Source organism: Aphelocoma coerulescens, chromosome 4 (genome assembly GCF_041296385.1).
Source record: "Aphelocoma coerulescens isolate FSJ_1873_10779 chromosome 4, UR_Acoe_1.0, whole genome shotgun sequence".
Taxonomy (NCBI): domain Eukaryota; kingdom Metazoa; phylum Chordata; class Aves; order Passeriformes; family Corvidae; genus Aphelocoma; species Aphelocoma coerulescens.
Genome location: NC_091017.1, coordinates 27,649,105 through 27,664,556, shown reverse-complemented (window position 1 = coordinate 27,664,556; position 15,452 = coordinate 27,649,105). Strand labels below are relative to the sequence as shown.

The window sequence follows — 15,452 nt, the reverse complement described above, 5'->3', positions numbered from 1 at the left end:
GAAGCAATGTCCAGTAGCCAGATAAGCAAGGCAGCCTTCCCCCTGCCCCTCCCTTGGCAGCAGCACCAGAAATCTGCATCTTACCTGCGCGCCTGCAGGTTTATTTTTTTGATTTCTTGTGCCTTTGGGTATCTTGGCTGTCTCTTTATTGGGGCTACAGTTTAGAGACAGAAAGAATAATGGTAGTTGGCAAAAATTGACTGAGCCATCAGTCTCAGGGGAAGAAGTAACACTGCGTCCGAGTGCCCTGCTCTGGTACATAAAGTCAGACCAACCAGCTTTCTCAGATGCATGGACTCATGAAAAGACTAGTGTGCATGGAGTCCTAATGAATAAAACCATTTTAAGGCAGCAGTGCATACATGATATTGTGAAATACAGTACTTAATGCAGGAACTTTGGCAACATTGGTTGTCTTGGAATTTTGTCAATTCAGTTTAAAATGTACATTTTTGCACAGAGTATGTGTAGATGTCCATGCACTAAACTAAAAGACTCTTGTGCTTCTGTAGTAATCCCAAACTGTAGGCAGTGTTCTGACTCATGATGACATTTGAAGCCCATTTATTATAAATTTGATTTCAAAAATATAGTCACAAGCTTAATTGTAATTTAGTTTAATAAAAATTAGTCTATGTAGCTCAGTGAACCTACCCATATCTAGTTTTGTGTTTTTCCCTCTCCCTGTGTAGCTCTCTCAAAATTGGCAATTGAATGTTGTAATTGGCATTGATACATCTGCAACTGCTTTGAATGTTTCTAATGCTTTCTGTTCTTGACATAATATTAAATTCATTTTATAAAAACATTGTGACACTGTACTGAGTAGGGCCACCCCTGTTGCAGGTGAGGAATCTAGTTTGGTGTGTTTTCCAGTTGTGTTCCAGAAAGTAGTATCAGATCATAATCTGGTCTGTTGGTTTCTGCTCTGCAGAGAGGAATTTATGGTAACTTCCTTACATACATACAAGCTTATAATGATGCAGCTTTCTGGATTATATGAAACTGTTCTCATCTAGGCAGCACTGTGTTGGCATTGATTATTATTTGTGATTAATTTTGAAAGACAAACCCTCTGTCTGTGTGGATTACTTTGTAGTTCTGTGGCATCACTTGAGGCACCCTTGTAGACCCCTTTAGTGCAACTTTTAAAGTTCTTCTGTGTACTCACAGGGATTTGAGATGTCACCAGGAAAAAAGTTGTCCATAGAGGCACAACTTTGTAAATGCTTATGAGCAACAACAACTACCACACCACACCTCTCCAACCTAAAATTCAGGCTCCAGAATAATTATGGTATGGATTTGTACGAGTCCTGGTGCCTGAACACTAAATATCTGAGATTATGCTTATGGTGAAGGAAACAAAATTATGCTAAACCCTGGTGCATTTACTGCTTCTTAGGAAAGGTTTTCCCCATTGTGTACTTAAATCACGTATGCTTCTTTTTGAACCTAGAACCTCTTTTTTTATGCACTTTCATTTCTCTATTATAATTGTCTCAACTATCAGCTATCTATCACCTCACCTGTTGATAAACAGTGATGTGCAGCATTTTCAGCCAGCAGAACTTCCTTGAATGAGAGGAGGAGGGAGGAGTGTGAGGAACTGAGATACCACCTCAGGGTGATTTGAAGGAGTCATCCTTTTTCAGGAAGGATTTTTATATCTAGTACAAGACAACAGTCTTTTTGTCATGGAGTTTCTTAGAAGTACATGGCAATTGGATCTGACTCTGGGACTAGAAAGAAGTTTTGCCTTTTCTCTATGCTCTTTTCTCTAGCTGCTTCAACTAGTGGCCTAATCCTTAATTTTTACTCTTCATTGACTGTAGAGAGACCTCATTTTTATTAGCAGCAGACAGGCCAGCCCATATATTCTACTAGCACGGTTTCCATTTTTAATATGGTTGTCCCAGAAAGTGTTTTCAGATATTTCATTTCTGCAGGTATGCATCTTAACTGCCTATGCATTTTAAGAATTTTATATTTGTGAGTTTTAATTTCAACAAACGAACCACTCTTTTACCAGCTCCATGCCAATTTAGCGATTAGAGAAATCACAAGCAGACTGAAGTGGGTGTTATACTAAAATATTTTGTGTTTCTCTTTGTTTATCCACAGTTTGGGGATTTGGGTTCCTGGCTGTGACTATCATTAACTTGGCATCACTTCTGGGATTGATTTTAACTCCTCTCTTAAAGAAGTCATATTTCCCCAAGGTTTTAACTTACTTTGTGGGCTTGGCCATTGGTACTCTCTTTTCTAATGCAATTTTCCAGCTCATTCCAGAGGTAAGCAAGGGAAATCATTATTTGATTTGCATACTAAAGTGTATTCATTTTAAAATCATGCAGGAGTGGGGTTCTGTGTGTGGGTTGCAATCTCCAAAGAGTCTTGTGTGGGTTTCAGTGCCATTAGTTATGATCCCTCTCTGGAATGTGTCAGAGCCATCAAGATCCACATCTTGTTGTTCATTGGGAAGGACCAAGGGCTATTCGGCCTCTAGACAGAAAGAGAAATACATTTGATAAAACTGCAGTGAGCTTTAATAGGCTACACTGTTAACATTTCGTCCAAGTTTAAAAAATTTAACAAGATCAGAATCTTTCACTTTTTCATCTCTTGGAAACTAGTGATTGGTATAGAGGCAGTTTTTATAATGTAGGGGTATCTGTGTGGTGTGACATTTGTTTTTCTTTCTGGAAATGTACTAAGATTACAGACTAATTTGCATTGCTTTTTTCTTCACCGTTAGGCATTTGGGTTTGACCCAAAAGTAGATAACTACGTTGAGAAAGCAGTTGCTGTGTTTGGCGGATTCTATATTCTATTCTTTGTGGAAAGGATTCTTAAAGTGATACTAAAGCTCTATAACAAGGTAATGAAACCTATCACTAACTGAATGAGCCTTGCCTTAAAGCACCTGTCATATTTTGTGAGATACTTGCTGGGTGAATAAAATATGTGGGGGTTTTTCTATTTTATCTGAGGAATTCAGCCTTACTCTGTGTTCTGATATATCTGTTTAAAATCCATATGAATAGTAGAAGAAATCTTACTTTTTTGAGGGAGTCACAAGCAGCTCTGGGAATGGAATCCAGTTGGGAGTGTGGTCTGCTCTCACTGGTATATGCTCCAGTTGCTCTCAACAGCCACGTTGTTGCTGTGGTAGCTAAACACATCAGAAACACATGGAAACACGTAAGAGGTGGAGAGAATGAAGTCTGCCCGTGGAGCTCCCCTTTGGGCTGGAGAAATCAGTGTGACACATACACCTTCTTGGTCATCTGCAAAGTGCAACTCTGCTGAGAGGGCCTGACTGACCTTCAGTAACTTCAGCTCTGTGTTTCCCCATGCCCTGGTACACAGACCTGCTTCAGTGAACACTGCAGTTGTCTCCTATTGCCCAGGGCTCTTCTTTCTACCTGTGTCAGAGTACTTGTCTTCTGTGTGCTCACATGAGTGAGGCTGAATTTGTCTCAGAGAAGGGTGCCTCAAAATTTTTCATCCTCCCTGCTTATTACTTGTGAAACTGCCCTGTCTTCCTACTCTAACTTCTCTTTAAGTTTGCTCCTCCCAAAGTGTTGCTGATACTGAAAATTATGATGATCAACTGTCCCTTATTTGTAATAGATAAAAATAGAAAAATGCATTTGTTTTTACTTATGAAAACAGTTGACAAAGGCTAATAAGCTCTATTTGATGAGCAACCATGAATAACCAGCAAACGTTGGTCACGTGTGGTCAGGTTGGCTTGGGAGGCTCTACACAAAGATATAAAAATCAAAAGTCTCCCATGTATTTTGATTAGCTAAAAGTAAGAGATAAGTTAGGAACATAGATATGTTTGGAGTTCATTTAAAAAACTGAATGTTCAGTGCTTCTCATTTCAGCAATCACTTGGTGTTGAAAGCAAGGCAGCATGAATATGATCTCCCCCTGCTTTTTCCTTTTTGTCTTTATTTTCTTACATTTGCTATTTTGCTTTTGTTTTAATTAGCTATTTGTTTATTTATTTGTCACCTAGACTGGCCATAATTACTTTGAAACTGGAGAAGAGAATCATTCTCAGGATAAGACTAACCCACCCAAACCACCATCACCCAGCAATGGGGGCACGTGTTATGCAAATTCAGCTGTCATAGAGAGCAATGGAAATCTTGGTTTTGACAGCATCAGTGTGGTCTCAGCACAGGTATGAAAATTGTGTCTATTTATTTATTTTATCCCTGCCAATTATATAGGCATATCTGAGGGGAGAGTGAATATGAATTTTTATTACTTTTGTCAAGTTTTTGTAAACTTACATCTTATAATTTGGTTGAACCATACGAAAAAAAATAGAGGGTTTTGGGCCAAGCTTAAAAAAGCTGAGGGATGCATTCAATTTGTAGCCCACAGAAAGGGCTATGTTGTATCAGTGTTGGGATGGGTTGGAGAGAGAGATGTATTAGATCAGACCATTTGGTTAATTTTGCTTTTGTTGTTGTTGCTGTTTTGCTTAAAGAGTGATAGTGTGTTTTACTGTTGTGATAATGTTGATCATGCAAAATGATCTGTATTTTGTTCCTGAATACATAAAGCTGTTAAGTGTGAGAACCTGATTCCTCTGAATCAATGATTAAAGACAAAAACTGGTACAGTGACTTTCATGCAGTATATTGTGAGCACTGCTTGTGATAACTCAGTGTATTTGGATACTGTGGGAATCATGGAGGTCATATGTTGAGGCAGAAGCCACTCCTCCTGGTTCAAGTATTATTATCTTTCAGACTTTTTCTCTGTATTTCTTTGTGTTTGTTTTCATACTGCAAATACAACTTCTTTCTGTCTGAGAAGAAAATGGAATTAGGAAGAGAAAGTTCTGTGCTTCTTTAGTCTTTCTCTATGTGCAGAGAGGAGCAGTACTGTGCAGGGAGGAGCAGTATCGTCCCTTATTAAAAAAAAATTAAAAACACATAGAAAAAAATTTCAGATGTCTTAAGGCAGACTTTTTCATAGTAGAGATTTTTGGTTTGCCATCCATGTTTATAAGCCCATAAGCTGGTTGTGGGGAGCAGAGAGGAGCAGGCAGGAGAGAAAGTTAGAGGCAGTCCCTAACAACCAGGAGAAAATTTGGGAGCTCTGCATTGACCCTGCAGGCTCACAGGGCATTTGATGCACACAGTTAAAGCACCAAAATTGTACTTGTGCTTACTATAGAAATGTTGTGAAGTGTGGTGGATAATGGACATCTTAAAAACTAGAACATACTTAATTATTAAAATTTCATGGGCACCAGGAGGGAATTAGTATTATGAGTGTCTGTAAGTTGTATTTTGTAGATTTATAAAACAAATAAAAGAACCCTCTGCTCTCTGCAGAGACAGTCAGCTCCAGTGGTATGGATGTTGTTCTGGTGTCCTCTGTTCCAGAAGTTTTATCTGGACCTATTCCAGTATTACAGTTTGGCTAGCCATCTGCTTATACATGGTGCAAACATTAAAAAATCATACCATGTACTATAGTATTAAAATGTAACTATGTAGGATTCATTTCTAGCAGCTAGTTTAGATGTGGTGCTTATGATCATGAAATATTGCAGGTCACCCCAAGATCCTTTCTGGAATGCCCTCACATCTCCTTTTACATGTATCCTTGACTTTAAGAGCTTAAAATTTGACAAAGATTCTTCTCTTCTACTTAACTCTTCTTACAAAAATTCACACCTTTCACTCTCTCTTCCTCTCCATTTCGGAAAATCCAGGAAGAGAATATGTTGTACTAAATCCTCTTGAAAGTAGCAGGGTAAAAGCTACTCTGGAGCCAAGGCTGGCTGCAGGGAAATTTTGGTGTCAGATAACCTGTGGCTGAACATGAGCCCAGGCCAGTGCCATCCTGTTCTGCATGGAAACAGTGCAGCCAGCAGGACTGGAGAAGTGATGATTCCCCTGTAGTGCTGCTGAGGCTGCACCTCGAATCCTGTGTTCAGTTTTGGGTCCCTCACTATAACAAAGACTTTGAGGTACTGGAGCATGTCCAAAGTAGGGCAACAAAGCTGGTGAAGGAATTGGAGCACAAGTCCTGTGAGGAGCAGCTGAGGGAGCTGGGATTGTTTAGCCTGGAGTAAAAGAGGCTCGAGGGGACCTTATCACTCTCTACAACTGCCTGAAAGAAGGGTGTAACCAGGTGGGGGTTGGTCTCTTCTCTCCAATAACAAGTAACAGGACAAGAGGAAACAGCCTCAAGTTGCGCCAGGGGAGGTTCAGATTGGATATTAGGAAAAAGTTCTTCACAGAAAGGGTTGTCAAGCATTGGAACAGACTGCCAAGGGAAGTGGTGGAATCAGCATCTCTGGAGGTGTTTAAAAGGTGCATAGAAGTGTTGCTTAGGAATATGGATTAGTGGTGGACTTGGTAGTGTTAGGTTAATGGTTGGACTCGATGATCTCAGAGGTCCAACCTAACAATTCTGTGATATTGTGGGTAGCAACAAAAAAGCCATTGTTACTCTTGTCCTCCTCCAGTGAGGTTTAAAGGGGCCTGGTCAGGGGAGGGCCAACGTAGCTGAGGTGCTTTGGGGCAGTTAGGGTAATGACACGAGGGTAGGTTCATTCAACTTTACAAGAATGTAGTATTTTAGACAAAACCATTCGGCATAAGCTAATGTGTATCCAAGAGAACTTTAATGTGTCCTCATAATCGACAGCTTGTTAAAGAGGGCAAATACAGTGTAGTCAGAAATCAAAATGAAAGCTTTAAGGAGGGAGTTTGAAGCCTGATTGTGCCAAGTTGTGGTAACTTTTCAGCCATGGGGATCTAGCTGTATTCTCTCCTTTAATGCAAAAAGAGATTCACTGCCAGAGTAAATGTTTAATTAGTCTCCCACATTCTGTTTTCACTTGCAGCAGTAACTGCAACCTTAGAAACCTTTGTGCTCTACCCAAAGTTTGTATCTACTATGCATTGAAATATGTCTTGACAACAGAAACTTTGAAGGGAAGTTATTTCAGAGACAAATTGCTGAAACCTCTGTGTTCTTGACTGCACATTGTTAGAGCTGCATAACAAAACTTTACAGCGCCTTTCTTTATTGCCTGGAGGCAGTGTCGGGATTCCTTCTTGGTCCTGTGGGCACTTCCAGAGGACATGAAGGGTTCATGTCTGAGGGAATCAGAGATGCATTGGAAATAGCAATAGTAATCTGAGATATCGTAGGATAAAATAAGAGCCTCTGTATAATTTCTTAAGTTCGGGAACAAAAGAGAGGACATTACTTTTAAAAAAACCCTTTGTGTTTAGAAGAGCAAAAACATCTTTGGTTTACCATCAACTGTGGAGATACAAATGAGGTAGAACTGCACTAATAATTAATAAAAATAGTCCAGCTGGGTATTACAGAGCTCCTTAGCTGGCATCTCTTTTGTGATGTCTGCTAAACTACCATGGGAAAGTGGAAATAGTCCAGTGGGGACAGACATAGTTAATTTTTTGCTTTGAAATCCTATGTATTCGTAGGGTATTTTTGTCAGTGGTGTGCCTTATCTTAAACATGAAGAATATGTATTACTCATTCATCTACTTCTACTGGATACATGATCTAGCAAAGTTCAGAATGTAAATCCAGAAAAGCAATTTCATTGTACTTTATATAATTTAGAGAAGTCGTCATTGTTTAGCATGGATTACATGCAAGAATTTTGATACTTCAGAACTACACAGTAAATGTAAATGGAAGATAGCCATATATATATATATATATATACATCTATACATCTATAACAATATATGTTATATATATATATATATTTATATATATATTACAGAAGCCTCTCAGAAACTGTTTCTGCATTTTGAAAGTTTGGATCAAGAAAGTAATTTATAGAAGTAAATCAATTCTAGTACCCTAAATTAATTGCAATAACTTGAAATGTTCTTTTTGGTGGAAAAAAAGTGGATGAATTCTTTAAAATGAAAATTTGTGCATTGTATCAAATTCCCTGTCCTCAGGGAAGCTAGAAACATGTCCGAGAAAGATGATGTGCTTTAGGCAGAAATCAGGATGATCTACACAACAATGCCTCCTCCACTTTGCAGTCAGCTTGAAGGATGGTCACCAGGGAACAGAAGAAAACAGGGAACAGATCTTTAGCTCAGGAAGCTGGATGAATTGGTGGAAGAGCTTTGCTATTTGTATTTGGGTTTTCTTATACTCATGTATTTTGTGTGACTAGCTTTGTAATACTTCTTTCATAAAGTGACATTCAGCTTGTCTTTGTGGATTAAGAGACAGGTCTGTTACTCACAAGTGATCCTATCTCAAATGGAAATAGTACCGGTACAAATTAATAATCTCAAAAATATGACTGGCACTGCCTGTGTTAGAGGAAATGTTGAGAGGAAAGCCTTCAAAAATGAAAGGCAAGCATGTAGTACAAGTCTAAATCCTATGTGTTTGAGTCAGCAGGGAAATTCCTGACTTTTTGATACCATTGCTCATTTTTGCATCATAGAAGTATAATTTCAGAACTTCCTGTGGACTGAATAGGAGCTGCTTTGTGGCAGTTTTGGCACTACTCAACCAAGGCTTTATTATCTACTGGTTCCAGGCAGTGCAATAGGCACCTGACTCAGAAATTCCTGACCTGAACTTTTTTCCTGTCCCAAGGCAGCTCCTACATACAAGAATGTAGTCAGATAAGAGTCCTGTGAGCAAATCATGAGACAGACCTCGTAGCTCTGTCATTAAAGATTTTGTAAGAATTTATTAATCATTTTATTTCCTCGAAGTTCAAAATTCAGTTGCCTGGTAGCCTTTGCATATGGCAAAACTAAAACAATCTGCAATGTTGTTTTTAATAACTAAAGAAAATTTCTTGCAATACTCTTTGGCCTTCTCATAAGAACAAGGAGGTGTTCCTCTATATCATTCTACTTCAATGTATGTGGTTGAGGGGAGAGCAGTGCATATTGCTTGCCTTAACTTAAACACTGCTTTTGACACTGTCTCTCACAACACCCTCACAGGCAAACTCAGGAAGTGTGGATTGGATGAGTGGACAGTGAGGTGTGTTGAAAACTGGCTGAATGGCAGATCTCAGTGGGTCAGGGTGTAATTGGAGGCCTGTCACTAATGTTGTCCCCCAAGGTTCAACATTGTATTGTTTTACCTATCCATCAAGGACTTGGATGAAGGGACAGATGCCTCCTCAGCAATTTCACTGATGACACAAATCTGTGAGGAGTGGCCAATATCCCAAAGAGCTGTGCAGCCCTTCAGAAGGGCCTTGACAAGTTAGAGAGATGAGCAGAGAAGAAGCATCTGAAATTCAACAAAGGCAAATGCAGGGTCCTGTACTTGGAGGAGAATAACCCCAGCACCACCACAGGCTGGGGCTGATCTGTTGGAAAGCAGCTCTGCAGAGAAAGACCTGGATGTCCTGGTGGACAACAAGCTGTCCAGGAACCAGCAGTGTGTCCTTGTGGCCAAGAAGGCCAGTGGGATCCTGACGTGCAATAGGAAGAGCACTGCCACCAGGTTGAGGGAGGTGATCCTGCCCCTCTGCTCAGCCCTGGTGGGGCACATCTGGAGTGCTGTGTCCAGTTCTGGGCTCCCCAGCACAAGAGAGACATGGAGCTCCTGGGGCAGGTCCAGAGAGGCCACAAGGGCGATGAGGGGACTGGAGCATCTCTTATGAGGAAAGGCTGAGGGAGCTGGGCCTGCTCAGCCTGGAGAGGAGACAACAGAGAGGGGAACTCAGTGTTTATAAGCATTTGAAGGGAGGGTGCGAAGAGGACAGAACCAAGGTCTGCTCAGTGGTGCCAACACTAGGACATGAGGCAATGGGCAGAAACTGATGCACAGAAAGTCCCACCTGAACATGAGGAAGAACTTCACTGTGCAGGTGGCCAAGCACTGGAACAGAGTGCCCAGAGTGGCTGTGGAGTCTCCCTCACTGGAGATATTCAAGAACCATCTGGATGCAATCCTGTGCCATGTGCTCTAGAATGACCCTGCTTGACCAGGGAGGTCGGACCAGATGAGCCACTGTGGTCCCTTCCAACCTTACCTACTCTGTGATACCTGTGTCTGTGGGCACACAGATGTATCTATTACTGCTTATATATTCCAGTAAGTAAGGACTAGTTAATGCTTTATAAGTAATTTTTTTTTAATGGGAGAAATATTATAATGCTTGCAAATATTCTGTAAGTAGAGTATGTGTGTACAGAAATTTATCAAATGGATCACCAGGATCTTTTAGGGGAGGTCCATTTGTGTTCCCAGTTAAAATGGCAGTTCCTTTTATGTGCTTCAGGTTTTTCATTATTTCATGGCAACACATGTAAAAATTGCTTCCTCTTCTTGGAAGAATTAGTGAGATCCCTTGAGTGTATGTGCACTGCAGTTTTATATTAGCCTGTTGATTTTGTGCTCTGAGCCTTTAATTGTGCAGTCAAAATTAGCCACCACTGTTTGTATTAAACATTCACTTTGTAGAAGCTAATTTGAATAGCTGGACTTGATTATCATGGCCCAGAATTAGAAATAAATTTTATGGAATATCTGAATGTGTCTATACTGTAGACACATTCTACAGTATAGACACATTCTCTATATTACATAGATAGAATTCTGTTACTGTGGCAGCTGAGTGTGTCTCTGAGACCATGACATAGAGCCAGTTGTTTTAAATACAGATGCCACCAGTCACTGAGATCAGGTCCTTCTGACTATACATGCTTATATAGAGGTGGCAGAGGAGGCTTGGGACTCTGTTTATCTGATAGAGACTGCAGAGAGACATTCAGACCACTGTGGCCTTAACTGCTTCCTGTCTCAGCTGAAGGGCATCCAGGTGACACTTTGCAGTTAGAAGGGTGATTGGGCCCTGCATGTTAGCTTGTTGAAACACAAAACATTTGGTGCTGCTGCTGTGCCATTTGCTTCTTGGACCAAGCAATTTGGTCTCCATATGCAGTAGTGCTTTAGTTTATACTTGACACTCATGTAAAGACAGAAGTGTGATTCGTTGGCTTCTTCACAGTGTTTTGTGTAATTGTTTTATTGTATTTTTTTTTCAGGAAGAAGCCACCCAAAACAGCTTATGCAAGTGTCTTAAGGGGCCTCCACTGTCAAAGATTGGCACCATTGCTTGGATGGTGACACTGAGTGATGCTGTACATAATTTCATAGATGGCTTGGCTATTGGGGCTTCTTTCACTTTGTCTCTGCTTCAAGGGCTTAGTACCTCCATAGCCATCTTGTGTGAAGAGTTTCCTCATGAACTGGGTAAGGAACTTCATCGCACATGTTGTTTGCTGTGGAAATCACTGTTGTAGGTGGTCATGCTGGCATAAAGTTGGCAGAGGTTGAAAGAAAGTTTAGACAACTTAGTGGAAAAAGTATTCATCGAAAAGCTCCCAAGCACCAAAATCTGGCACGGGAAGTTCCCAAGTGCAGGTGGATGGAAGCTGGGGCTGTATATTGGAGAGGTATTAATTATCCTGTTAATATATGATGCATATCGTGTTGTATAAACTAATTTTTAAACCAGAAAATCATCATAGGTAGTTGTAAGTTCCTGTGCTCTTACCTCAATCTTGCATCACTATTTGTTTAAAATATTTCCGTTTCCTTAGTATTGAAGGGAAATCCTCATCACGTACTTGAACGAAGAAAGGGTTGGTTATAATGTGTATACAAATCATGTGTTTTCTTCAGACTTCCTTTGGAATCAAAAAACCCCCACAATATCACTTTCTGAAGATGGTTTTCTCTTTTTTTATTCTTTTAGGGGATTTTGTCATCTTGCTGAATGCAGGAATGAGTACTCGGCAGGCTCTGTTTTTCAATTTCCTATCTGCGTGTTCTTGTTACATTGGGTTGGCCTTTGGAATATTAGTAGGCAACAACTTTGCTCCTAACATCATCTTTGCTGTAGCTGGTGGAATGTTCCTGTACATCTCTCTGGCAGATATGGTGAGATATAATTTCATTTTCAGTTATTTATTTCTCCACAAAAAACCAAATATTCCACTAAGCCTCTGCAGTAGAATTAAATATTTTCTCCCTCTCATGCCAGTGAATAATAATAATAATAATAACAACAACAATAAAAGTATCATCACTTTAACCCTTAATGGAGGTCCACAGATAATTGTGTTTATTCATGAAACACTAAAGCCTTTCACTTCATCATATTATTATTGAAAAGGGGTTTTAGACAGAGACAAGTTTTTCATGAATTTGGCCTGGTTTAATTGAAGAGTAAAAAGTGTATAAACACTTTGTTTCAGCATTTTAAAGTGTTTGAGTATTTCACCTTATTATTTTTAAAAGGTTCATTTGTCTATTTAAGCCATGTTGTGAAAAAAAAGCAAGAAGAAATGTAAACAGCATGAAGTTAAGTTTTGAGTTGAATGAAAGGTGTTGTGTAACTACCATGATAATGAAAAACCTGATTTAAATTCTATCCTGGTTTAAATTCAAGAGTGCCAGCCTCATTTTCATGGTTCAGACAGAAAAAACCTTGCTGAGCTCTATTCAAAATAGTCTGTCTATCATTTATTTTTCAAAGTGTGCTAGAAGATATAAGGAAAAGAAATTGTGCTAAAATCCAGATCATATTTAGACGTTGGGAAAAAAAATCTGGATTCACAGGCACTTAGCAATATTCCAAAATTTCCTCTTATGATGATGTTTTGTCTCAAAATGAGAAAGGTCTTTCAAGAGTCTTAGGTTTTATTATGTTTAATTCAGTGTTGTAGGAACAGATGCAACAGGTGCCAAGGTGTTTACATCTGCCACATGAGAATCCATTTGAGTGCAGAACTGGAAGAGTAAGGCCTGAATCTGAAAAGATTTGAGACCTCAGTTTGGTTCTATGTGCATTTAAGAACTGTCATGTATTTATAGTGACTATTTCATTAAACACTGTTGCAGCTTAGGTAATAGTATAGGATTTAATAAGTTGTTAGAGTTATAAACAATCTAAGTAGTTTATTTTATAAGTTTGCAGTACCTTAATTACTAATGCTTTTCGTTTAGCTTTAGTCATATGATGAATAGTAATGTACTGAATTGTGACGTGTAAAATTCATGGCATGAATTTATAGCGCCTCAAATTTGTTATTAAATCCATCAAAGTAGGTAACATTTTTTTCTTTGTATCTGTTGTTCTGTTCTCTCTGTTCCTCTCTATCTGTCTCTCTCCCTGTCTCTCTCCTCTCTTTCTTTTTGTAGGTTTTTGGATTGTATCAGTTACCTATCTGAATTTTTCTTCCCCTTGAAAAGTCTGAAATAGGGTATTGACGTGCTCTGTACAGAGATCTGGCTTTCCACTTTCTTACGATTTTCACACACTTCTGGTTTGCTTGTCCAGAAGCAGGTAGGATTAATTGGAATGTCATGCCTTCCTCCTTTTCTTGTTGCTGTTCTTTTTTCTTCCTGTAGTGGCATAGTCCAACCTCTCCCAATAAGATCACTGTGTGGGGAGGCTGTGGGCAGGTGGGAATGTACACAGAGGTGTGCACACATGAGCCTTGCTGTATGGCATGAAGTTAATCTGGTTTTGCACTCTTGTGCAAGAGTATGACGGAGCTCTGGAACAATTTCTGGGAAGGTTTGGGCACTTCCTGCTAACCTTAGCCTGTTCTTCAAGGATTGATTTGCCTTCAATGGCTGTTTTTGTTGTGAAATCAAAGAAAGACACAGTTTCTGAGTCACCCAGCCTGAAGGCTTCCTAACTAGGGCTGAAATAAACTGTCTTCCTTGTATTCTGGTTATACTACTCTTGACAGAACAGGAGAATACTTTAAGGCTTATTTTTCAAAAGCCACTCTAGTTGGCTTTACCTGCAGCAAACACGTACCCTGAATCATCCCACGCAGGGAACTTCATGCCTGTGCTCTTCTGCCATCACCTCCACTGGCTCCAGAGGAAGTGCCTTTGCTTCTGCAGTAGCAGCAGATCAGTCACCCTTTGCTCTTGTGCTACTCATTAAGATGTATGTTATGGAATGGAGAATCCCTTCACTGCACTCTAATGTCATATGGCATGTGTTACCACCAGTTTCACACCAGTCATCTTCCTCTTCTTCCTTGCTTGACCTCACGAGCCCACCAGACATTCCACATGTAAAAGATTTCTGATTTCTGAGGGTTTGTCCGTGTTTTCATCTTCACTCCATTTGCCTTTAGATAAAGCAGAAGAATCCTAATCTTCCCTTTCCTAAACAAGGATTTCTCTGTTTACACCAGTGAAGGAAGAACACAACATTTAGCAATACAAGGGCAGCTACTCCTAGCAACACATGGACCAGCAATTGGAACCTAGGAGGCTGCTGGAATCAAAAAGGGAAAATTTACATGAGACACAACCAGATGAAGTCACAGTAGAGAGGAACAAAACACCATTTCATGTTACCATCCTTGGTGGAGTGTTTTTTCAGGGTAATTAGGGTGACTTTCTCCTGTGACTGCCTTCACCCTCTGTTAGTTCTAATATTCAGTCCAGAGCAGCACTATGGTTCAGCTCTTAATGCCTTAAATTAAGCATGCTACCACGAGATGGCAATATTTACCTAAAAATATCCCTTTTTTCAGTTCCCAGAGATGAATGATATGCTGCGGGAGAAAGTGACTGGAAGGAAGACGGATCTTACATTCTTCCTTATTCAGAATGCTGGTTTACTAACGGGGTTTACTGCTATCCTGATGATTACCTTGTATGCAGAAAATATTGAGCTGTGAAAACAGAATCAGTATTGAAGACGTGAAGTAAATTGCAAAGGGAAGACACTTGAAATCCATACAGGGACATTGATTTAATCTGCTTGGTTTTGAAATGGTGGCAAAGCCCATCCCGTCCTTCTTGCCCCAAATACAAGGAAATTCTTCTTTAGGACTTCCTGTTGATCCAAAGAGTAGAGGCTGTCAGCTTCTGTATGATGCCAAAAAAATTATGCTAATATTTTTATTTCTGCTTAAAATTATCAGACATATCTGAACTGTCATAGAGAAAGGGTGTTACTTGGCCAGTAGAATTATGCAAACATGTAACTCAAGACCAACTGAAAGCTGAGGTCTACAAGAAAGATGTGTATTTAAAAGAAAATAATACAGTTTCATATCCTTTTTTAACTGTGATGAAGGCAAGCAGTTTCAAAACTAGCTAATTCTCATGACTTTTGTTGCAGGATTTGTCTGTGTAACATCCCCATTCCCCACCAAAAAGGAAAAAAAAACCAAACAAACAAACAAACAAAAACAAAAACAAAAACAAAAACAAAAAAAAACAAAACAAAAAAAAAACCAAAAAAAACCAACCATTTCAGAGTAGGTACTAATGAAGCTAAGATTTTTAATTACTAATTAACACTGGAAGGAAAGATACCAGTTCCTGCTTTTGATCTTTTCTCTTTATAAGTGCACTAGGGAATTGTTGATTTATTTTGAGAACCACTTTTT

General features: G+C 39.5%; 1 protein-coding gene across 2 annotated transcripts in view; it reads left to right on the top strand.

Annotated features, from left to right (window-relative positions):
• Window positions 1–15,228, top strand: part of SLC39A8 (solute carrier family 39 member 8) — a 57,215-nt gene extending 41,987 nt beyond the window's left edge. For both annotated transcript variants that reach the window (XM_069012098.1, XM_069012097.1), the window contains exons 3-8: window positions 2,125–2,294; window positions 2,759–2,881; window positions 4,031–4,198; window positions 11,067–11,274; window positions 11,780–11,964; window positions 14,589–15,228. In XM_069012098.1, coding sequence (XP_068868199.1) covers window positions 2,125–2,294; window positions 2,759–2,881; window positions 4,031–4,198; window positions 11,067–11,274; window positions 11,780–11,964; window positions 14,589–14,735 — 1,001 coding nt within the window. In that variant the 3' untranslated portion in view covers window positions 14,736–15,228. The remainder of the gene's footprint in view (window positions 1–2,124; window positions 2,295–2,758; window positions 2,882–4,030; window positions 4,199–11,066; window positions 11,275–11,779; window positions 11,965–14,588) is intronic.
• Window positions 15,229–15,452: the final 224 nt, after the last annotated feature.